Source organism: Dysidea avara, chromosome 6, assembly GCF_963678975.1.
Source record: "Dysidea avara chromosome 6, odDysAvar1.4, whole genome shotgun sequence".
NCBI classification, from domain to species: domain Eukaryota; kingdom Metazoa; phylum Porifera; class Demospongiae; order Dictyoceratida; family Dysideidae; genus Dysidea; species Dysidea avara.
The window spans coordinates 28353397-28378139 of NC_089277.1; the positions used below are offsets into that span (position 1 = coordinate 28353397).

Below are 24743 nucleotides of genomic sequence, written 5' to 3' on the forward strand. Positions count from 1 at the left end.
AAACTTCAATCCACACCATATTATGCACACAGGTACTTGACTTCTAGGAGTTCACTGCAGTAAATGTTGCAGTATTTCCTGCAAGTCTGCTGTGCTCCAGATCACAAAACGTCTTTTTTTTTTCGCCGATCGGCGATGAGTGCAACGCCACTACCAAATATTAATTAATTATATTAAACTATCTATACTCAAAGTAAGAGTGGATAACCTCTCAAAGCTTGAGAGAGAGTTTTGGCCCAAAAGAATAACATTGTAAATTACGACGGCGAAAAAGCGATCGAATTCAAAGTATTTCGCATTATTTTTGTTAGAAGACGAGAACGAAATTTGCTGCCACTCTAGTATTTTCTTGATTAGACCTACCCCTACACATGACTATAGTTTGTAAATCGATTTGAAGATATCGATTTTTTGGTTTGTGAACCCTACTGTAGGACACCTGGTCCTACAGCCTGCTCAAAGACTTTAGCTACTTAAGAAACCTATCGTGAAGTTTCAAGTATATCTATAGACCAAGCATAAACACTTTAAAATTGAGTTTGTGGCATCTAAATATGCTTGTCAAGGAAAGTATTGATAAGAAAAATTAATGCCTTGGTATGGTCACATTGCATGAAGAAGATAAATGGCCAGCTGTATTGAAGACAAAGGAAAGATAAACTGCATAGTGAACACACTTGTCAGAACTCCAAAAGGCACATGCCATTGATGAGTTTATTAGTTTGGTGTAAAATGGTAACTGTGTGCTGCTTCATTTTGCCTCTAGTCTTCTGACTGTGGTCAGGCAGGCATGCTGGCATCAGGCAGGCAGACAAATTTCTACTTTCGATGAGCTATTTAAAATTCTATATCTGGCGGCCTGTGTTTTCTTGTTTGTAATGCTGTATTTGATGTTAGATGGACTAATATTATTTCGTATAAGTGATTTTTGTCATGTAAAATATCTCCAGGATGTATTTTAATGGCAGCATTCCAGGTGGTGCATGTTGCTTTTAGGGGATCTATACTGTTTGATAATCTCATGTATTGCTACGGTATTATCATTTGCTATCATCGTGTCATTGTTATATAGTACTTTTTAATTGTTGTGCATTGTTATGCTATTTACTTGCTATAAAAATGTGATGTGCTTACTATTAGTGCAAAGTAGGCAATGCAATGGAAGGGTGGTGTGCATAGCTAGGAAATATACTAGACTGTGTATATATTATGAGAACATATTATGCAACTAGGCCTGCAAAACAGGGCAAGTGGGCACCAACTACACGCTGTCACATAACAGGTCATATCTCAGTACTGGAATAGAATATTTGTATTTTGAAACTTTTTTTTATAAGTCAATTAAATGTTTAATACAAGCTAACAATTACATGACCGCAAAACAGTGGCAGAAAGTAGCTATGGGCAATGAAAGTTTGAAAAAGTCGGCAAATTTTATGTGCCCACATGCTCTGTTTTTGCAGGCCCAGTGACCCCAGTCACATATGTAATGAAGTCCTGAATGAGTAGTGGCATCATCATCACCCCTAGAGTGTGCCAAACCAACTACTCAGCAATGTTGCACCATGGCTGCTTAAGTCACATTAAGTAGATGTATTCTGTGTACTGTTCTTCATGATTCAGCTTGAGTAACAAAAACAACAATAGTTGAAACTGAGCTGAAATTGCTACAGACTTTTTTTTTTCAGAATGCATTTATGTATGGGTCTCTTTATCCATTGCTAAGGCATATATCTCAGCATAATAATATGGGATCCAGATCCCCAGTCAGTGTTGTGGTTTTATTTTAAGCATGATTACTAGTTACTATGCAACTATTGTAACTAGTTACTATTGTAAAGGTCGTTGCCAGCTGGGGCAAAACTTGCTCAACACTCTCTGTAAAGCAACCCTTGCTTAGTCATTGAGAATGCATTTTCACTCTGTTACTGACTTGGTTTAATATTTGAACCATTAAAAGAAAAACATTTAAAGTCAATACAGTCATTGAACATAAGAACACAGCCACAAGCCACACTCTCAAAATGTTCAAAAATGTTTCTTCATTCACTTGACCCTCCTTGTATCTGGATCCTTTACAATTGTATCTTAGTTACTTTTTGGACACTTATTCCTAGTTACAAGTTATACTGATGATGTGTGGACATTACTTTAGGCTGATATTATCCCAAAGGGCATAATGGTGTTTTCAACTAATCATTACTACAGTTTCTATGTTACAAGCAGCTATAAGGGTACAATGATTATAGTGAGCAATGCTGTGGTCTAAACAATTAGACTTCAAATCACATGGGTCTACAGTATGTAATTTAAGGCCCTGTGGTAGTACAGTAAGTGCCACAATACAATGCCATTAATATTAATTACATTGTCATTTTATTTCAGTATTGCCAATACTCAAGAGGAATTACACAAAATTGTGTCATTGTCTACCACAAGACTATATAAAAACTGTTGATAAACTTAGACAATGCTTTGATATGCCTGCTAATTTTCTGAATCAGATGACGGAACTTCCATCTACTGCACTAATTAATGAAAATATCGTTGCTTCATTGATATATACAATTACAGCAGATATTGGAGTTGTCAGATTGTGTGCTATTTTTGATGAACTGAGTGATGGTCTTAACTCAAAACAATTCATTGAAAGTTTAAGAAATGGTATGTTTAACATGACAAGTTCTGTAGATTAAAATTAATAGTCTAGTTATTTCTGTTTTCTATAACCATGCTTTGTCATGCATGCATCTCCACTTTGTTACCAGATTACAGTATGTTATCTGACTTTTATAAAACCTATACTTTCACAGTAAATGTACCATACTTGTATGTATTATGACAATCACTGCACATCATTATTGTAATGATTGTGACCAAGGTGAAGGATTAAAGGGATTGGCGTTAGCACACTGTTAAATCTATAATATTTTTTAACCAGGCGCACGCCCACAGCCAGCCGAAGGCCGGCTGTGGGCGTGCGCCTTGTTTATTGAAATTGTTTTCGTAAAAGTGTGTGTGTGTACCTATCTACCTATCTACCTATGTTTGTCCGTACGCACCCACGTGAGCAAAATCGTTTAATAACGGTAAAAGCAGCTTTTACGTAAGAAGTAAAAGTGAAATGAAGTCTGTATTAAACTTTTGCACAGGTGAACTTTGCTCTGAGGTGGTTTCTTTTCGGCGGACTGAAATACGGTTGTGGTGACTTTCCTCAGACTACCTTCCCCTTGAGGTTTTCAGGCATTTAGCAACTGAAAAACAACGGTGCAGGCCTCGTACACTGCCAGGAATAGCCTATCGCTTCGAGTTGAAAGGGGGCGTATCCCTTATGTACGCGAACGAAAATGAAGAGTAGCTTTGAGGCTTTGTCGAGAGAATTTGTGAGAAAAAACACGTTAGTCACACTATAAAACAGTTTAGAAGATAGTTTTGTGCGTAATATGTTGGTAAAGGCGGTTTATTTAACAAACGCTCCTTAGCAGTGCATAGTAACGTAATTGAACGAATTACGAATATTTCATGAATTACGAAATATGAGAAATAGCTAATTATATTATTGCACAACCCAACTACCCTATTGTAAAGTAGTAATACATAGTTGGTTAATTCATAGTAGTATATACTGTCTATAGTTATTCCAGATGAGTTAGCTAGCTGCATGGCGCCTGGTTTTTAGAAGTAGCACAACATCAACTTGTTATTCACTTATTATCAATATCAAGACTATCACAAATTCACATTACAACATTGTAAAACTGTACATACATTACAAGTACATGTATAATCAAAATAGTACATACAATATACTCCTCCCCATTAAGTTACAAATTAAAATTTAAAAACTAGGAAAATAGAAGGGGAAGATTAAATAACTATTTACAAAAATAATTCACACACTTACTTAAAATCAGTTTCTCAGTCTGTATGGTGATATACGGTTTCGTCTGGGATATTGGTGGTGTGGCACATCAGGAATATCCTGATTTGTAGTTGTTTCTGTATGACCACTAGTATGTGGATATCTCATGAATGACTCAGTACTAGTCGTACATACTGTAGGTTTGTAATCTTCCTGAGGACTATCAGTCATTTGTCATAAATAATCGATATGCCTTTTCCAAGTTTGACCTCCAGACACTTGAGCTAAAGAATTATGCCAGTTTGCTCTATGATAGTTCCAAGATTCCATTTGTCACTAGGATGTAGATTGCGAACCACCACTTGTTTTCCCACAAACAGTTCTCTCTTGTGAGCATTGCTGTGATGTTGGAATTTTTGTTATGCTTGTTTCAAGTAACATTTCTGTTAACCCATTAACCATTGTAGACATCATATGGTGCATTAGCTCTATAAACGCTCCTAGTGTTAATATTTAGGCACTTTGAGGTTTTCATTGTGTCTTCTACCTGTTAGTGCACTTATTCTAAGGTGGTCATGCCCCTACACAAACGGGAACAGGAATAAATGGATCCCTCACACACTAATGCGCATAATGTTATGTAAATGATGGATTTGTGGTCATGTGTAATAGCCATTCTGGTGGATAGTTTGAAGTGCTTCTGGTTTTAGAAGTGAAAGGAAATGGTAAGGACATAGATTAAACACATTTTAACACTCTACTGAGTGGTTTTCACTTCACAGATTAATGGAATCTGGGTTTATGCACATGTGTAGTTGCTCAAATGCCTGAAAACCAGACCTCCAGTGAATCGCTTCAAATATATGCAGGGGGTGTATACATGGACTGGTGATCTTCATTGTACTGTTATAAGACTGTTTGTGTGTGTTAATTTGCTGACTAAGGATTGTTAGCTGATTTTTTAACTTTGTGGTTGTATAACTGCGTAGGGGTTACCATTAAGTAAACATAATACCGCAGTGGGATTCACTGTTTAATGGTGATTAATATTATATCAAGACACACGGTAGTGTGTCGTGCGGCCCAAGAAGCCGGCGTGCCACACCGTGAGTATATTAACAGGAAGAAAGAAAATGCAATTTTCACACCTATGCAGCTCTGTGATCCCTAATCCGATTGGAACCAAATTTGCTAGAGAAGTGCCGGTTAGTGAGGGGAGTCCACATACCAAATTTGAAGTGCAATTCAGTTCATCTCCACTGTAACCTAGTAACTTCTGAAACCAGTTATAAGATAAATTTTCACAACATCTAAATACCTTTTTAACCAATTGTAGTAACATATTAGAAGCTAAAGTCATAAAAGATTACTGAGATATTAGTAGTTAAAGTTATAACTTTGTAACTAAGATATTACTAGCTAAGGTTGTAACTATGTAACTTGTGTAACTGGTTACAATGATTTTTTTTCTGGATTTTTAAGGAGAATATTAACTCATCATGAAGGTCTAGCTGTCATGCCTACAGGGTAAACCCCTCAGAGGAATCAGTTGAAAATAGATATGTAGATGGAGCAACCATCATAGGAGTGCCTTTTTGTGGTTTGAAAGGAATCGGGATAAAGACCATGGAGATATGACACAAAACCCAACCTGTATCAAAATTACGCGATCGATTTTTATGAAAAAGAAAACTATTAGTTTTCATATCTACCAGGCAAACCACTTAGAGCAACGAGCTGAAAATCTGTATGTAGCTGGAATAATCATCATAGAAAGTCCTTGCAGTAATACAGAAGAATCAGATTACAAACCACTGAGTTATGATTCGAAAGGCAACTACGTGTAGCAAATGTGAGATCAAGATACTCTTAGACTAATAGAACAGTCACCCTAATAAAACATTCAGCTGCATTTATAATTTACTCAATTATATTACATTGCAAGTTATTCTGTAGGGAATTCAGCTACAAACAAGTCACCCTGTAGTCAGATCAGCTAGAAGAAGGTACCTACGTAATAGAGAGTTCAGCTACAAAGAAACCATTATGTAGAGAATTCAGCTCAAACAAATCACCCTATAGAGAATTCAGCTACAAACAAATTGCCCTGTAGACAGAGCAGTTATATAGAACAAGTTACCTTGTAGAGAGTTTAGTTGCAAAGAAACGATGATGTAGATAGTTCAGCTGCAAACAAATCACCCAGTAGAAAGTTCCGCTATGAACAGATCACCCTGTAGAGAGTTCGGTTAGAAACAAGTCATCCTGTAGAGAGATCAGCTAGAAGAAGTCACCCTGTAGAGAGTTCAGCTGCAAACAAATCACCTGTAGAGAGTTCAACTAAAAACAAGTAACCCTGTAGAGAGATCAGCTATAAACAAGTCAGAGTTCAGCTAGAAGAAGTTACATTGTAGAGAGTTCAGCTACAAAGAAACTACTATGTAGAGAGTTCAGCTGCAAACAAATCGTCCTGTAGAGAATTCAGCTACAAACAAATTGCCCTGTAGAAAGATCAGTTAGAAGAAGTTATCTTGTAGAGAGTTCAGCTACAAACAAATCACCCTGTAGAGAGTTCAGCTACAAACAAGTCATCCGGTAGAGAGATCAGCTAGCAGGATCACCTTGTAGAGAGTTCAGCTACAAAGAAATCACCCTGCTTCATCTTTTCTTCTTCTTGTGGGAAAGAAAAATGATAGGTTAAAAAGCCCTAAAGCCGACATACAAATACAAAAAGAAGTGAAATTTAATCCAAAACAGTCAAGCTGTAAAAAAAGAGTGCAGCCCTCAGAAAGGCTATGCTGAAAAAAGATGTGAAATCCAAGGTGGCGGACGTGATGGTAGGTTAATGGTAAAAGTTTTAATAACGACAATTCAGGTGAATTTTGTGCCAAGACCAAGTGGCAAAAGCTTCACCTGAATTGTTGTTATTAAAATTGTTACCATTAACCTACCATCACAGCCATTTCTTGGCAGCCACATTGGATTTCACATCTTTTTTCACCATATCCTTTCTGGGGGGCGCACTCTTTTTCTACAGCTTGGCTGTTTTGGATTAGATATAGTTTTAAGGGATTATGTTGTATGGTTTGTGAGAAATAGTCTCTTAAAACATCCAGATTGGAATCTCTCAGTGGAGGGGTTAATATCTGGATGTAAAAGGTCAAACCTGGTTCTCACTTCTCTCTTAAGAAGCAGTATACGTGGAGCAAAATTAGATGGAATGAGGTATAATTTGGTAGGTTAAGAGAAAACTCATTAAATATTGATTGAAAGGTGAATCACTTTTACTGCTGGCTTGCATGGCTTTCTTGAATATTTGTGAACAAAATGTTCAACTGCCGTATTAGAGGAAGGATGATATGGGACACAATGGATGTGCTTCACACCATTGGATTTCAAGAAGACTTGAAACTCATCAGCTGCAAACTGTGGTCTGTTATCGGATACAAGCTGTCCTGGTAAACCATAACAAGAAAATAAGCAACGTAATTCAGTGGTAGTGGCTGCAGTGGTGGTTGAATTTATTTCAATGACTTTTTTAAACAGATTGGAATTGTGTACACGATTTCATCAGTGGCTCAATGTCATTGTCTAACTTTGGTGACCAAACATAGCTTTGAGCAAAGGGCCTTGGTAGGAGCTATTTCACAATGGACTTCATGTAACTCTTGTAACACTTTCTCCTGTAACTTACGGGGTACAATCACTCTCATTCCCCACATGATACAATTGTCTTCTTAAGTTAAATCTACAATCATCTTCTAAAGTTAAATCATGTCGTCCGTGCCAGAAAAGTTTTAGTATTTAAGTAATCTATGCTGCTTGGTATACATCAACACTTTACTACTAAACATTGCAACCTGTCTAGTTGCTCATTTAAGCTGTTCAGAGGTTATCGGAAGAGTTTCAATTAGTTGGATATTGAACAAATCAGGTCAGAATAATCAGATTTAGTGCTGTCTTGGAAGTTGGTTGGAACTGTATAGTGTAGCAGATAACAACAAAGCCCAGCTTTGCAAACGTGCAGCAGCAAGTGTCGGAATGCTTTTTTTACTGTTAAAAATAGCTGTAAGAGGCTGATGATCAGTAACAAGTGTAAATTTTCTTTCATACAGATATTGGTGAAACTTTTGGAGCCCAAAAATCAAGGACAATACCTTTTTTCCAATTAAGAATAGTTCTTTTTACTAAACAAAAGTATTTGTGAAGCAAATACAATAGGTCCTCACTCTTCTACTTTAGGAAAGACATGGGAGATAACAGCCCCAACTCCATAAGCAAATGCATCTCCTCTGAGACATACAGGTAGGTCAGGATTATAATGTGCTAGGACTGCAGCAAACATTGGTTGCTCTTTAGTTTAATCAAATGCTTCATCACATTCTGTTGACCAATGCCACTGATGACCTGTCTGCAGCAAAGCATTTAAGGGGTGTAACAAAATAGCAAGATTTAGGATAAATTTGCCATAGTAATGTAATAGTCCCAGAAAGGATTGTGTACACGTGTACACAATCCACAAAGGTACATGTGTATATTAATTGTAACAAATTCTCTGGATTCCTCATCAAGAACCATTAATTTTGTTGATAAGCCTGAGTGAGATCAATCTTTGAGAATATTTGTCCTCCAGACAATGAAGCAAATAAGTGTCAGGCTTTGGAAGGGGTTATTGGTTATTGTCCAGATGAGGATTGACAGTCACTTTGTAGTCCCCTCAAATTCGAAGCTTGCCATCCCCATTACAATTGGCACTTTCTCAATTATGCCAGCTGACTGTAGATGTTTGAGTTCATCTTCAAGTGCTCCTTTAACAGCTAATGGCACTGGTCTTGGTCTGTGGAACACTGGACGTGTGTTGTCTTTCACTTGTAATTTGGCCTGGAAATGTTGTATTGAGCCCAATCCATCAACAAAAATATCTGCATAGCGTTCCAGCAAGAGTAGTAGAGCTTTTTCTGAAAGTAGCTAAGCCAATAATTTTCCACTCTAAATGGAAGAGTACTAGCCAATTTCTACCAAACAAATTGTGACCTTTGCCCTTCACAACTAGACTTGAGTCATCTGGTTTTGCTGGCTGCTTTTCCCAAGCCCAGTGGTGATCCGTACGTGTGGTGTGGGGCCTTAACAGAGCTGTGGTCAGCCTGGGGATGGCTGTATGTGGCTGTACAGCTTTGTAGTATTGAATAAGTACCTCTGCTGTGAATTTCCTTTCATTTTAGTCAATTTTGAGACCTCAATGGCCCAAAACATGGCCTAATTCATCCCTACGCCTTTCTTTTCAAGTTTTGAACACCATCTTGCCCACCTTCCAGGCCCCCAACCTCCCACCCCTTTTGGAGCTCGCCTGATATAGCCAACCTCAGTTTCAAAACTATTTAAAAAGGCTGAAAACTTAGTTGTTGGCTACTTGCACAGTGGATGCTCTGGAAGCAGTGCTCGAAATACTGTCAACATAGTTGTCCAGTCACATTCAAAATGTAATTTAGCATGCAAAGCATGCTAATTCTAGGGGGCCTGGAGAATCCCCCCCTCCACCAAGAAATTTTTAAAAATTACAATGTCTGAGATTACATCTAAAAGCATTTTGAAAAGGTAAGTTTAATCTGTACAAACATTTTACCATAATTATACAGATGTATGATTAGTTATATTTTTGACAGGAAACAAGAATTGATCAGTTTGTGTTATTGTACAATGACAATTTGTATCTTACAAATAATATCACAGGGGCGGATCCAGAGTTTGGAAAGAGGGGGGGGCACCTTGCTGAAAAACAGTTGAAGACCAAAAAAAAAGAAAAAAAAGGTCACAACAATAATAACTAGTTATCCTTTACCAAATATATCACGTCTATTATGCAAAATAAAATCCTATTTATAGCTTCATAGATAAGCTACACTGCCTCATGAACATTGTGACTGCTTTATTAGAGTAATTGACTGCTCTATTAGAGTATCTCGATCTTGTATGCAATTTCTTGGTTGGGGGGGGGGGGGGGGGGGGGGGAGCATTTGCCCCAAATGCCCCATCCTGGATCCGCCATTGTATCACATTAAAATGTTACAATTATTGAATGTATCATTACACTGATAATTACAGTAAGTGATATGCAGGTCATAAACAGTCATAGCTAATTCAAACTGACAAATAACTTCCATCTTTAACAGTGAAGATTTTCTTTAGAGATTGTGTAAGTAATATCCATTTTACTTTTAATCTTCACCCTGGCAGCCTTGCTAAGGTTGGCTTGAGCCACTGCCCATACAACTGGTGCATATTCCATCAAGCTACTGGCTGATTTCTTGGCCTCCAATACCATTGCTCGCTTGTGCATTTCGGTTGCCACGTGATCCTTGATGGTCAAAACATGAATATTGGTCTTGCCTTTAATAAAGGCCGGCCTACCTTCATTAAACATTTCACATTTTTTACATGGTCACGTGCTCCGAATCACCAAATGCTGTTTCAAACCTGAGTACAAACTACAACCTTTGTATCATCAGAAGACTTTTATCATTTCACAAACCAACTTTTCCACCGTATTCTTTGCTGCTACGCGTTTCCGTGACCACTGCTAGCAGTATCCTCACTAGCTCTCTTGTGTCTGGACAAATTGTCCGGATAAATAGAAACTTTTCCAGACATTCCATGTATTGTCCAGATAATGTCCGGTTGTCAAACGTTATTTCGAGCACTGTCTGGAAGGTAAAAAATTGGTGTAAAACGTGTGAAAATTTGGTACACATAGCTTCAACCATTGATGAGCTACAACACACTACATACTTAAAACCAGTATTTCTCAATACTTTTAAATAGGCGGTGAGACCGGTTTTCCCAGACTGGGTCACAATTGTAGATTGTTCAGCTACAAACAATTCACCCTGTAGAGAGAGCAGCAAGAAGAAGTCACCTTGTAGAGTGTTCAGTTACAAAGAAACCACCATGGAGAGTTCTATAATAAATATATGTATTATATATATAATTTGTACATTTACTGATTTAAATCAGAAATATTAAAGTACATCTGCTTCATCTTTTCTTCTTCCTGTGGTAAAGAAAAAAATACAGGTTAAAAAAGTCCCAAAGCCAGCCATAGGCCGGCTTTGGGGGTATACAAATACAAAAAGAAATGAAATCTAATGCAAAACAGCCAAGCTGTAAAAAAAGACAGTGCGACCCTCAAAAAGCTATGGTGAAAAAAGATGAAATCCAAGGTGGCGGCCAAGAAATGGCTGTGATGGTAGGTTAATGGTAAAATTTTAATAACGGTAATTTAGGTGATTTTGTAAGCGGCACAAAATTCAATTAAATTGCCGTTGTTAAAAGTTTTACCATTACAGGACCGGAGGAAGCAATTCAAAAGTGGTCAGGCCAAGAGGTAGGCAGTGAAATGCTGAGCAGACTTGTTGTGTGAATAGTAGGGGGTCTGGGGACATGCTCCCCAGCGAAAATTTCAAAATTGCATGCTCTAGGATTAAATCTGAGACTATTTTCAGCTGTAAATTCCCTAGCAAATTATTGACTAGCACTTGTGCTATATTCACTGCATGTAGCTAGGCAGGCCTATATCACGTGTTCACATTAATTTCTTATATTATACAGTCGTAACGCATGTAAATATTGTTCCCTTTTGTTATAGCCATACACATGCAGCATGAGTCTAACATTTGAAACTGATATATAGCTATATAACTTATATATAATTAATTTAAATGTAAATAGCTAGCTGGGCACTAAGCTATATGCTTAATCTTTACTCTCGTGCTGTGCTGCAGTGCTCAAATATTCATCCAATGTCTTCCATGATTTTAAACTATTTATATATCATACTTGCAAGTTTCATAAAGCGTTTGACTAATAAATCAGTAAGTACCTGAGTGCTCTATTAGGGTGACTGTTCTATTAGAGTGTTTCGATCTTGCCCATGATTGATTGTCACGCGGAAAGGATTTGACAGGTATTTAAAATATTCTACTGACATTATATCACAATACTTGCATGATGCTTTAGGCATCCAGTATCATTCCCAAAAACACGTCAGCATAATTGACCAGTGCCTATCATGACTTGGATTTGTATTTTTTAAATTAATGTTGAAAAAGTGGTCAGGCCCGGCCCTGCATTAACCTACCATCACAGCCATTTCTTGGCCGCCACCTTGGATTTCACATCTTTTTCACCATAGCCTTTTTGAGGGCCGCACTGTTTTTTTTACAGCTTGGCTGTTTTGGATTAGATATATATATATATCAAGACACACGGTAGTGTGTCGTGCGGCCCAAGAAGCCGACACGTAACACCCGTGAGTATATTGACAGGAAGAAAGAAAACACAATTTTCGCACCTCCGTAGCTCTGTGCTTCCTTGATGAAACAAGACAATTTTTGCTATGGACATGCCCTCCAACTTCAGTACTCCACATTCCAAATTTGAGCGAAATCGCTTCACGCGTTCCCGAGATATGCGACTTCAAAAATTGGCTTAGTTTCTTCTCTTTTTTTTTCTTCTTTTTTCTTCTTATTTTTCTTCCTCTTTTCGCACACTTACAAAAACTGCTATAAAACGCGAACGCAATATCCGATTGCCTTGAAATTTGGCACACAGAAGGGAGGTATGAAGGCGCATCTCTTTACCAACTTTGGCTGGAATACGTTAAACAGGCAAAGGGTTATGAGCGATTATTCACGAAAAATAACACCAATATGTTGTCATGCCTACAGGGTGAACCGCTTATGGAATGAAGCTGAAAATCGGTGTGTAACAATTACGCAATTGAGATTAGCTAATAAAAAAACGACTGTTTGTCATGCCTACCAGATAAATCGTTTAAGGTAATGCTTTGAAAATCGTTGTACAGATGGAGTAATCATCTTAGAAAGGCTCATCAATGGTGTAGAAGAATCAGATTTAAAGCCACGGGGTTATAACACGAAATCCAACTTGGTGCAGCAAGTGCGAGATCGAGATACTCTAATAGAGCAGTCACCCTAATAGAGCAGTCACCCTAAAGAGAATTCAAGAGATCAGCTAGAAACAAGAAACCTGTTTAGCGATCAGCTACACACAAGTCACCCTGTAGAGAGATCAGCTAGAAGAAGTTACCTTGTAGGGAGTTCATGCAACTATGGAAAGAGATAGTTCAGCTAGAAGAAATCACCTTGTAGAATTCAGCTACAAACAAATCGCCCTGTAGAGAGATCAATAGAAGAAGTTACCTTGCAGAGAACTCGGCTACAAAGAAACCATCATGTAGAGAGTTCAGCTACAAACAAATCTCCCTGTAGAGAAATCAGCTAGAAGAAGTTACCTTGTAGAGAGTTCAGCTACAAAGAAACCATCATGTAGAGAGTTCAGCTGCAAACAAATCACCTGTAGAGAGTTCAGCTACAAACAAATCTCCCTGTAGAGAGATCAGTTAGAAGAAGTTTCCTTGTAGAGAGTTCAGCTTCAAACAAATCACCCTCTAGAAAGATCAGCTAGAAGAAGTTACCTTGTAGAGAGTTCAGTTACAAAGAAACCACCATGTAGAGAGTGCAGCTACAAACTAGTGACTCTGTAGAGACATCAGCTAGAAGAAGTTACCTTGTAGAGAGTTCAGCTACAAAGAAACCATTCTTTAAAGAGCTCAGCTGCAAACAAATCACCTGTACAGAATTCAGCTACAAACAAATCACCCTGTAGTAAGATCAGCTAGAAGAAGTTACCTTGTAGGGAGTTCAGTTACAAAGAAACCACTATGTAGAGAATTCAGCTACAAACTAGTGACTCTGTAGAGACATCAGCTAGAAGAAGTTACCTTGTAGAGAGTTCAGCTACAAAGAAACCATTCTGTAAAGAGCTCAGCTGCCAACAAATCACTTATAGAGAATTCAGCTACAAACAAATCACCCTGTAGAGAGATCAGCTAGAAGAAGTTACTTTGTAGAGAGTTCAGTTACAAAGAAACCACCATGTAGAGAGTGCAGCTACAAACTAGTGACCTTGTAGAGACATCAGCTAGAAAAGTTACCTTGTAGAGAGTTCAGCTACAAACAAATCTCCCTGTAGAGAGATCAGCTAGAAGAAGTTACCTTGTGGAGAATTCAGTTACAAACAAATCACCCTGTAGAAAGATCAGCTAGAAGAAGTCACCTTGTAGAAAGTTCAGTTACAAAGAAACCACCATGTAGAGAGTTCAGCTACAAACTAGTGACCTTGTAGTGACATCAGCTAGAAAAGTTACCTTGTAGAGAATTCAGCTACAAAGAAACCATTCTGTAAAGAGTTCAGCTGCAAACAAATCACCTGTGCAGAATTCAGCTACAAACATATCACCCTGTAGAGAGATCAGCTAGAAGAAATTACCTTGTAGATAGTTCAGCTACAAACAAATCACCCTGTAAAAAGATCAGTTAGAAGAAGTTACCTTGTAGAGAGTTCAGTTACAAACAAATCTCCCTGTAGAGAGATCAGCTAGAAGAAATTACCTTGTAGAGAGTTCAGCTACAAAGATACCACCATGTACAGAGTTCAGCTGCAAAGAAATTACCCTGTAGAAAATTCAGCCAAAAACAAATTGCCCTGTAGAAAGATCGGTTAGAAGAAGTTACCTTGTAGATCGTTCAGCTATAAATAATTCACCCTGTAGAGAGAGCATCTAGAAGAAGTCACCTTGTAGAGTGTTCAGTTACAAAGAAACCACCATGGAGATTTCTGTAATCAATATATGTATTATATATATAATTTGTACATTTACTGATAAAATATTAAAAGTACATCTACTTCATCTTTTCTTCTTCCTGTGGTAAAGAAAAAAAGATAGGTTAAAAAGTCCCAAAGCCGGCCATAGGCTGGCTTTGGGGTATGCAAATACAAAAAGAAATGAAATCTAATCCAAAACAGCCAAGCTGTAAAAAAAGTGTGCGACCCTCAAAAAGGCTATGGTGAAAAAAGATGTGAAATCCAAGGTGGCGGCCAAGAAATGGCTGTGATGGTAGGTTAATGGTAAAAATTTTAATAACAACAATTCAGGTGAATTTTGGTGCCACTTGGTCTTGGCACAAAATTCGCCTGAATTGTTGTTATTAAAATTTTTACCATTAACCTACCATCACAGCCATTTCTTGGCCGTCACCTTGGATTTCACTTTTTTTTTCACCATAGCCTTTTTGAGGGCCATACACTTTTTTTACAGCTTGGCTGTTTTTGGATTAGATTATATATAATTTGTACATTTATTGATACAATCAGAAATATTTAAAGTATTCATCTGCTTCATCTTTTCTTCTTCCTATGGAAAATAAAAAAAATGATTGGTTAAAAAAGTCCCAAAGCTGGTCATAGGCCAGCTTTGGGGTATACAAATGCAAAAAGAGGTGAAATCTAATCCAAAACAGCTAAGCTGTAAAAAAAAAAGAGTGCGGCCCTCAAAAGGCTATGGTGAAAAAGGATGTGAAATCCAAGGTGGCGGCCAAGAAATGGCTGTGATGGTAGGTTAATGGTAAAAATTTTAATAACGACAATTCAGGTGAATTTTGTGCCAAGACCAAATGACACCAAAATTCACCTGAATTGTTGTTAATAAAATTTTTACCATTAACCTACCATCACAGCCATTTCTTGGCCGCCACCTTGGGTTTTACATCTTTTTTCACCATAGCCTTTTGAGGGCCGCACTCTTTTTTTTTACAGCTTAGCTGTTTTGGATTAGATTTATTTTTCTTGTGTGAATAAAAACTATTAAAATATTTGTAACCTGGTCTATAAAAAGGGGTCTTATAGCTTCTTCAGTTACATGTCCTTGACAGCCTGTAACTAGACTTGTGAATGCAGTATCACCCTGAAATTTAGTCCCCTTATACCCCTAATGTAGCAGTATGGTTTAGTGTAATATGAAGGTAATAGGTTGAAAACATGAGGAGTTATGATTAGTCAAAATTGACTATATGGAAAGGCTATAAGACCCCCTTTCACAGACCAGGTCATGTTTAGTTTTTACAATTGGACAACATACAACAATATTATGAGCATCAAACTTATGAATAATGTAGATTCTGCAGAACATATACAGTATTTTACAGAATTTTTGGAGGCTCTCTGTCTATTACCACCCACTGCAACTACTACTACTGCATCACTACATAATGATGGCACCAGCTTGTCACCTGGAGCACATAACCCTACAACACTTCACCATACATCACATGACTCATCAGTGAGTGTTGATTCTTCCCCAGTAGCCAGTAAAACTCAGTCACCACAACCTAAAGGTATGTTAACGAAAAAAAAAACATGTATTTAGGTGACAAATAAGCGTCACTCAAAGATGGTGTTTACATTGTAAATGGTTGCATTAACCACCATGAATAACAAAAGTTCCGATTGATAGGGACAAATTTATTACGCTGGAATAATTTCAGAAATAAATTATAATAAGTAGTCAAAAGAATTGGGGAATATTTTGGAATAATTGAATGAGTTTTAGGTATAATTAGTGCAAAATAAGTTTTTCCTGTGAAAATCTTTGGATAAAACACTGAAACAGTGCAAATATAAAATTAATTGAAAGGATCAATATACTCTAATAGAGCAGTCAACTCCCAGTGCATAATTCTAATATAGAAGTCATTTTGCAAATATATTCTCACTAATATGCTTGTTTTTCTACAAATTCCAGGAATAATTTTGGGAATAATAGATAAATTTAAAAGAATTGCCAGAAAGAATAATTTGAAGCTCCGAAGCATCAGAAACTCCTGCGTGATGATGGATCTATTATCAAGAGTTCATAATATATATATATATATATATTTAGGAGAGTATCCAATGCTGTATTGCCCCTTCAAAACACACTGCGTTATAATGTTATGCAATAGTCGTCATCACCAAAGGTGTTAACTTGCTTCATCAGCTATAATGGCCTTGAAGTGCTTGTAGGTCTTCGCTTTGGTATATCAACGCCTATCAACAAGTCTTTCATGGCAAAGCCATGTGTTGGAGTTTACTGAAATTATACTAATATATTCAGATATGTTACACAATTATTATGCACTGTGTTTTGAAGGGGTAATACAGGCATTGGATACTCTCTATTATATATTATGAACTCTTGCTATTATGCAAAGTGTAGAGAAGACTTTGTGAAACACGAAGGTGTTGGACCTAGAATACTACCTGAGCCTTTTAGTTGGGAACATATGTGTAATTACTTTTAAAAAGATTTTCTCCCACAGAACTTTTGTCATAAATAGCATATTAAACAACACTTGGGACGTGCTTTACTGTATTTTCTATAGGCACACTGTTATTGTGCTTTCAAAGATATATGAAGAAAACCTAGTTCATTTTGTTTACCACTATATGCATGCATTCATGATAATAATAATTATACAACTCCTCTATGTATATAACAACTCCTCCTGATTATACTTTCTCCTCTATGAACTCTCTCTCTCTCCAATGCAGTAATTGTAGTAATTTTCTATCCCAACATCTTCAGACAATCTCTTATAGAAGCGTGGATCAACCAAGCAACACCAGTTACAGTAGCATACTGTAAATCAGGAAAATTTTGATGTAGAAATTTTTTGTCTATTTAAATTTTGATGCTACATATTTTCATCACTGGCATAATTGATGAAATTTTTTTGACAGAATAACTGGCTATTGTGTTAATATTTATATGCGTGAATTATCCATATAATAGTTTTAAATAATTCATTGTTTTAATTTACAGTGAGTGACAAAAAATTTTTGACAAATTTTCCTTATTTATATTGGTTATAACTGTATTCAAGAGAAAGTAACTGGTCAATAAGCTTCATTCATTTGAGGTGGGTTTTGTTACTTCATTGTGGCTAGGCATTACTCAGTGGATTAGTAAGAGACTGATAACTTTGTTACTGGTAGTAATAAAATTACTTTATATTTGAGTCGTTACTGTAACTTCATTACGTAGGTAATGAGTATTATGTAAGTAAAGTAACTTGAATTAAAATACTAGCTTTTATAGCATATTTTATTATAAATAGCTATTACTTAGTTACGACAAAAATTAAGACATTATGTAACTCATTACATGAGTAATGCATTACCCTTCGATACTGCGACTAGGCAACTTATACCTAGGAGCAAAGCCTTTCAGCACATGTTTAAATCCTAGCATTCAATAGAATATTTATATGAGAATCTTCTGCAAGCCAATATGTCATACTTTTAGTTGACCTTGTTATTCCCGGGTTGCTATTTTCTGTGCACTAAATGGACAAATTGCTGGTCTGAAACTCAGGATTTAGATGGATGGTGCTAGTCCTACTCTGTTGTTTTTTTTCAATTGTGATGAATATCAGCATAAAAATCAGTCTGCTTGGTTTTAAGATAGAAATTTAAATTGCTATAGTGTTATTAGCTTTGCACGTACCTCAGAAAGAATTCTCCACTAATAGGTTTGTCCACTTTCACAATCCTCCCCGTTTATTTGTGTCAGCCCAAAATGGCACCAAATATCTGACTTTGTATTCTTCTTGGCAACTAAATTACACATATTACTAGTTCCACTCAAGATGTAATGGAGTTGATGACAGTTCCATTTCATAGAAATAATTTACATCTAATGTGCAAACCTAGCCATTCCATACAGGTGTATTATTGCTATAAAGGAACATGGCTAAAGTAGGGATAAATAACTATGCTTATCAGGTATAAATCATTATTATCTGAACCCTTTATTTATATTTGTGTACTTGTTTGTCAATTTTTTTGAAACATTATGACAATGGAAAGGATAGCATCAATTAGTTAAACCTAAATGAGCACACCAAAACAATCAGCAGCAAACAAAATTTGCTATGTTGCTTTGCTTTCAACAATGTTTTACCTGTTATGCATTACGTGTGAAGAATAGTACAAGAAATAAGTCTGCGATCAGTCCACTTCAATGTTGGAGAGTAAAAAATTAAGCATGATTTTCATTTCATCAAAATTAATGCAGGAAACTAGCACAGGAATCCACAGAAACACCACCAATGAACCAATGAGTATGTGATAGCTACAAAGGAGTCAAATGTAAGAAAGACCATCACGCACACTTTGTAGGTACTACGGTAGGAACAATGGGTGGGCCCAAGACATGCTGAACAGTGAAAAATCAAGGCTGTAGCATTAGCTGTTGTAGAGTTATGTAAAGTGTGGAAAATTGCCAAAAGTGGTTTGGGTCACTCTGAAGGCACATTAGGCTCAATTATACCTAACCAATACTGTCAAGTCTTCATGAAAATAATAAGGCTGACTTTTGGGTCATATGCAGTGGTGTAACTAAACCCTGGCCTAGGCCTGGGTGTCAGCAATCAAGTTATGCACCTATCAATGTTATCCCCCACCTCCCCCCTCCCGGGCGTAGTGGGGGAAATGGTCGGGATTTGACTTTTTGAAAAATCAAATTCTCCACCCACTGGGGAATAACTAGTGGTCAAATCTCCATGTAGTATCGCTGGAATAAACTTTAGGAAACAGATCAATTCTTATAGCTCGCAAGCTAAATCAAACGCCTAAAATTTCGAACGGTCAAATGCCCCACTAGTGGGGCAAAATTTCTGATCAAATCGGCGAAAATCCCCCACTAATCCCTTAGTAAGCCCGGGAGGGGGGTAGTGGGGCTTAACATTGATAGGTGCATTACGCTCACAGAATTAGCAATAGAGTAGTAAAAAAAGACTATTTCACCGAATAATCGAATGAGACCTTGACAACAGCACACATTTTTGGCTGCAAAATAGCTATATTACCTTTCGTTACAGTGAAATTACTTCAGGTTATCAGTATAAGTGCCTCTAGAAATAATTATCGTTTTGATAATTCCACTACTGTAATAGCTTTACAGTACTTGTGAATACGACTTCAACTTATTACACTGAGCCCTGGTGTCAGTACAAGCCTAGTTACACCATTGGTCATATGTTTTAACAAGAAATTGGAAACCTTCATGATCCCTACTATAAGTACAACACTTGGTACTCATATACACTCATGCGAAATACTGCATCTAAAGTCAATCCTTTTACACACAGGATATCTGTCATCAAAAATTGAACTGGAGGAGCAACTTAACTACAAACACAAACGCTTAGAGAAAGGTTGGTTGATAATTAAACTATATACTGTATGTCACACAAAACATTACAGAATGTTAGCACATGAGGAATAGTAGAAAACTCGTGAAAATATGCATGCCTGCACAAAGCACTGTAACTTCCAAAGGATCAGTCCTATGGCCATGCAATTTATGTCATTCTACTAGTGATGTTACAAGGATTAAAATAATACCTAGGGTTTTCCCTAACTAAGCCTGCACCTATTTTACATCATAATTATGGGAACAATAGGTCATCACCAATTTTGTGAGAATAATTCTGGAATTATAGGATAGTTACACACATAATATTAGAATTGTTCGATGCCCACGGGAATAATTTGGGGGTGGGTCTCTTCTTGAATAGCTAGGACAATTCACCCTGTAGAAAGATCAGCTAGAAGAAGTCACCTTGTAGAGTGTTCAGTTACAAAGAAACCATCATGTAGAGAGTTCAGCTACAAACAAATCACTCTGTAGAGAGTTCAGCTACAAAGAAACCGCCATGTAGAGAGTTCAGCCTCAAACAAACCACCTTGTAGAGAATTCAACTACAACAAATCACCCTGTAGAGAAGAAGTTATCTTGTAGAGAGTTCAGCTACAAAGAAACCATCATGTAGGGAGTTCAGCTACAAAGATACCACCATGTAGAGAGTTTAGCTGCTAACAAATCACCTGTAGAGAGTTCAGCTAGAAACAAATCAACCCGTAGAGATATCAGCTGGACGTAGTTACCTTGTAGAGAGTTCAGCTACAAAGAAACCATCATGTAGAGAGTTCAGCTGCAAACAAATCACCCTGTAGAGAGTTCAGCTACAAAAAAATCACCCTGTAGAGAGTTCAGCTAGACGAAGTCACCTTATAGAGAGTTCAGCTACAAAGAAACCATCATGTAGAGAGTTCAGCTACAAAGAAACCACCACGTAGAGAGTTTAGCTGCAAACAAATCACCCTGTAGAGAGACCAGCTAGAAGAGGTCGCCTTGTAGAGAATTCAGCCACAAAGAAACCATCCTGTATATAGTTCAGCTACATTTCAAGTCACCCAGTAGAGAGATCAGCTGCAAAAAAATATCCTGTGGGGAATAATGGGCATGTAATAAATATATGTATATAATTTGTACAATTACTAATAAAATCAAAAATAATTGAAGTATTACAAATCTTCTTTAAGTTCTTTTCTTCTTCCTGTGGTAAAGAAAAAAAACACATGGGTTAAAAAAGCCTCAAAGCCAGCCATAGGCCGGCTTTGCAGTATACAAATACAAAAAGAAGTGATATCTAATCAAAAACAGCCAAGCTGTAAAAAAAGGTGCGGCCCCCAAAAAGGCCATGGTGAAAAAAGATGTGAAATCCAAGGTGGCGGCCAAGAAATGGCTGTGATGGTAGGTTAATGGTTACATTTTAATAACGATGATTCAGGTAAATTTTGTGCCACTTGGTCCTGGCACCAAATTCACCTGAATTGTCGTTATTAAAATTTAACCATTAACCTACCATCACAGCCATTTCTTGGCCGCCACCTTGGATTTCACATCTTTTTTCACCATGGCCTTTTTGGGGGCCGCACCTTTTTTTACAGCTTGGCTGTTTTTGATTAGATATATATACCTACCTGAGGTGAGTATATATATACTCATCCAGATACGAAGACTTACTTACCTGGGATGTCACGTGACACATTACTGTGTCACGATTACGGGCTGATAGCCCAAAATGGGCGGGAAAATGCTAGCATGACTGATCACCCAGATGACGCTGGCTAATTGCCTTCATCACGCTAGGCGATCAATTACCCCAGCCAATAAGATTCCAACCACTGGACTCATTTTATACCCATACCTAGCGACTTTGATGATGGGTGGCAGCAAGTAACATTGCTCCTACGTTTGTTGATATGAAAGGAAAAGCCCTGGTGATATACGGAGATATGTATGCTAAGTCCTACAATCAATTTGATTCTTCATTGTGAGTGCTAAATTGTGAGAGGAATGCTTCCAGCGAGTTTACCATGCCAAACTATGTCGAATTAAGTTTAAGTATATACTTTAAGTTGGCTTGTGTGCATATGGGTTGTTAGTAAGTAATGTAGTGAGGATTAAATTAGAAACCTGGTATATATCATATGAACCATGGCTCACTGCGGTGTAATTCGCCTTGGCATTTATCAACAGTAAACTTCCTCTGACTTCGGAGTCAGGGTGCATATAAGTGCAATACACCTCGTAGCCATGGTTTATATATTACATATATATGTGACCAGATTTTACAAAACTGATCCAAATCGCACATCAGGCAAAATCAAACTAACACCACCAGTGGATAGCTACACTATCATACTAGTAATTTTGACACTCAGTACCACTCAAACTACTTGAGGCTGGTTTCAACAGATGTCTTTTCTGGGGGTGTGTAGAGCTCGAATGGCGGTTTTACGCCTTGTGAAGGACCTGGCTAGGGACCGACCGATTATGCTGGCATAATTATGAGCATAATAGGTGTCTGAAAACATTGAGCATAATGCTAGCATAATAGGTAGAATATTTGTGTAATAGTATGAATTCTTGCTTATCAAGATAGCTATCACAGAAAGATCGATATACTCTAATAGAACAGTCAGTAACTCTAATAGAACAATCATATAGCTGACTGTTCTATTAGAGTATATCGATATTTTCTGTGATATGCATTTTGACAGCTAAGTTTGTGCTTCAGCTACTTATTTTTATCCATAAATTAGAAATTATTAGCAGAGCATGAGAACTGAGGCATAAATAATTGGGAATAATTTGAGCATAATGGGTAAGTATTGAGCATAAATTTAAGCATAATAGGTAAATTTTTGAGCAGTGCAGCATAACATAATAGGTAGAATTATGAGCATAATCGGCGGGTCCCTAGACCTGGCTTGGCAAGAATCAGTGGTTTACTGGTGGACAGCCTTATAATGTAGGCCAGATGTTTTTGCTGTGGATTTTGCTACATATCAACCACTAAGATGCCAGCACAGCCCTGTAATCTTGTCTCTGGACTCCATTCATGATCTGCCTCCATTTTGAGGTCTAACCCTTGCTCACCCTCCACCCCTTTGTGAGCACTTGTGATACTACTTCGCTCATCCAACAGCTCAGATTTTCTATCTTATTTGGCAGGAAACTCTACAAGCAGCTACAAGTACTGGAAGTGGTCTGAAAGGTAACAGATTGATGCATCTTTAGTGTAAGTTTCATATGCGTGCTTACTATCCTTGGAGAGTTATGCTGGCTTGAATTCTTTAAAACTATTTATCTCGAAACTTCTAATGTGCGATTTGGATCGTTTTTCCAAAATCCAGTCGCATACATATATTTTGTGTGTGTGTGTGTCTGTGTCTGTGTGTGTGTGTGTGTGTGTGTGTGTCTCTGTGTGTGTGTGTGTGTGTGTGTGTGTGTGTGTGTGTGTGTGTGTGTGTGTGTGTGTGTGTGTGTGTGTGTGTGTGTGTGTGTGTGTGTGTGTGTGTGTGTGTGTGTGTGTGTGTGTGTGTGTGTGTGTGTGTGTGTGTGTGTGTGTGTGTGTGTGTGTGTGTGTGTGTGTGTGTGTGTGTGTGTGTGTGTGTGTGTGTGTGTGTGTGTGTGTGTGTGTGTGTGTGTGTGTGTGTGTGTGTGTGTGTGTGTGTGTGTGTGTGTGTGTGTGTGTGTGTGTGTGTGTGTGTGTGTGTGTGTGTGTGTGTGTGTGTGTGTGTGTGTGTGTGTGTGTGTGTGTGTGTGTGTGTGTGTGTGTGTGTGTGTGTGTGTGTGTGTGTGTGTGTGTGTGTGTGTGTGTGTGTGTGTGTGTGTGTGTGTGTGTGTGTGTGTGTGTGTGTGTGTGTGTGTGTGTGTGTGTGTGTGTGTGTGTGTGTGTGTGTGTGTGTGTGTGTGTGTGTGTGTGTGTGTGTGTGTGTGTGTGTGTGTGTGTGTGTGTGTGTGTGTGTGTGTGTGTGTGTGTGTGTGTGTGTGTGTGTGTGTGTGTGTGTGTGTGTGTGTGTGTGTGTGTGTGTGTGTGTGTGTGTGTGTGTGTGTGTGTGTGTGTGTGTGTGTGTGTGTGTGTGTGTGTGTGTGTGTGTGTGTGTGTGTGTGTGTGTGTGTGTGTGTGTGTGTGTGTGTGTGTGTGTGTGTGTGTGTGTGTGTGTGTGTGTGTGTGTGTGTGTGTGTGTGTGTGTGTGTGTGTGTGTGTGTGTGTGTGTGTGTGTGTGTGTGTGTGTGTGTGTGTGTGTGTGTGTGTGTGTGTGTGTGTGTGTGTGTGTGTGTGTGTGTGTGTGTGTGTGTGTGTGTGTGTGTGTGTGTGTGTGTGTGTGTGTGTGTGTGTGTGTGTGTGTGTGTGTGTGTGTGTGTGTGTGTGTGTGTGTGTGTGTGTGTGTGTGTGTGTGTGTGTGTGTGTGTGTGTGTGTGTGTGTGTGTGTGTGTGTGTGTGTGTGTGTGTGTGTGTGTGTGTGTGTGTGTGTGTGTGTGTGTGTGTGTGTGTGTGTGTGTGTGTGTGTGTGTGTGTGTGTGTGTGTGTGTGTGTGTGTGTGTGTGTGTGTGTGTGTGTGTGTGTGTGTGTGTGTGTGTGTGTGTGTGTGTGTGTGTGTGTGTGTGTGTGTGTGTGTGTGTGTGTGTGATAGTTATACCGCGGGCACAAGTGCTTTACCTGGTGGCTGAGGGCAAACACCAGCAAAACACGAGTACCTGTGATACAATTCATATGTGCCACGTGGGTTAATCACCTACATGTGTGGAAAATTGCTGAAATGCTCATGAGCGTATTTATATTGGGCT

At 38.0% G+C, this 24743-nt stretch overlaps 1 protein-coding gene across 2 annotated transcripts in view; it reads left to right on the forward strand.

Annotated features, from left to right (window-relative positions):
- LOC136257264 (uncharacterized) overlaps positions 1–24743 on the forward strand; it is a 185225-nt gene that overhangs the window by 156728 nt on the left and 3754 nt on the right. For both annotated transcript variants that reach the window (XM_066050356.1, XM_066050355.1), the window contains exons 14-16: positions 2386–2664; positions 15925–16113; positions 19909–19974. In XM_066050356.1, coding sequence (XP_065906428.1) covers positions 2386–2664; positions 15925–16113; positions 19909–19974 — 534 coding nt within the window. The remainder of the gene's footprint in view (positions 1–2385; positions 2665–15924; positions 16114–19908; positions 19975–24743) is intronic.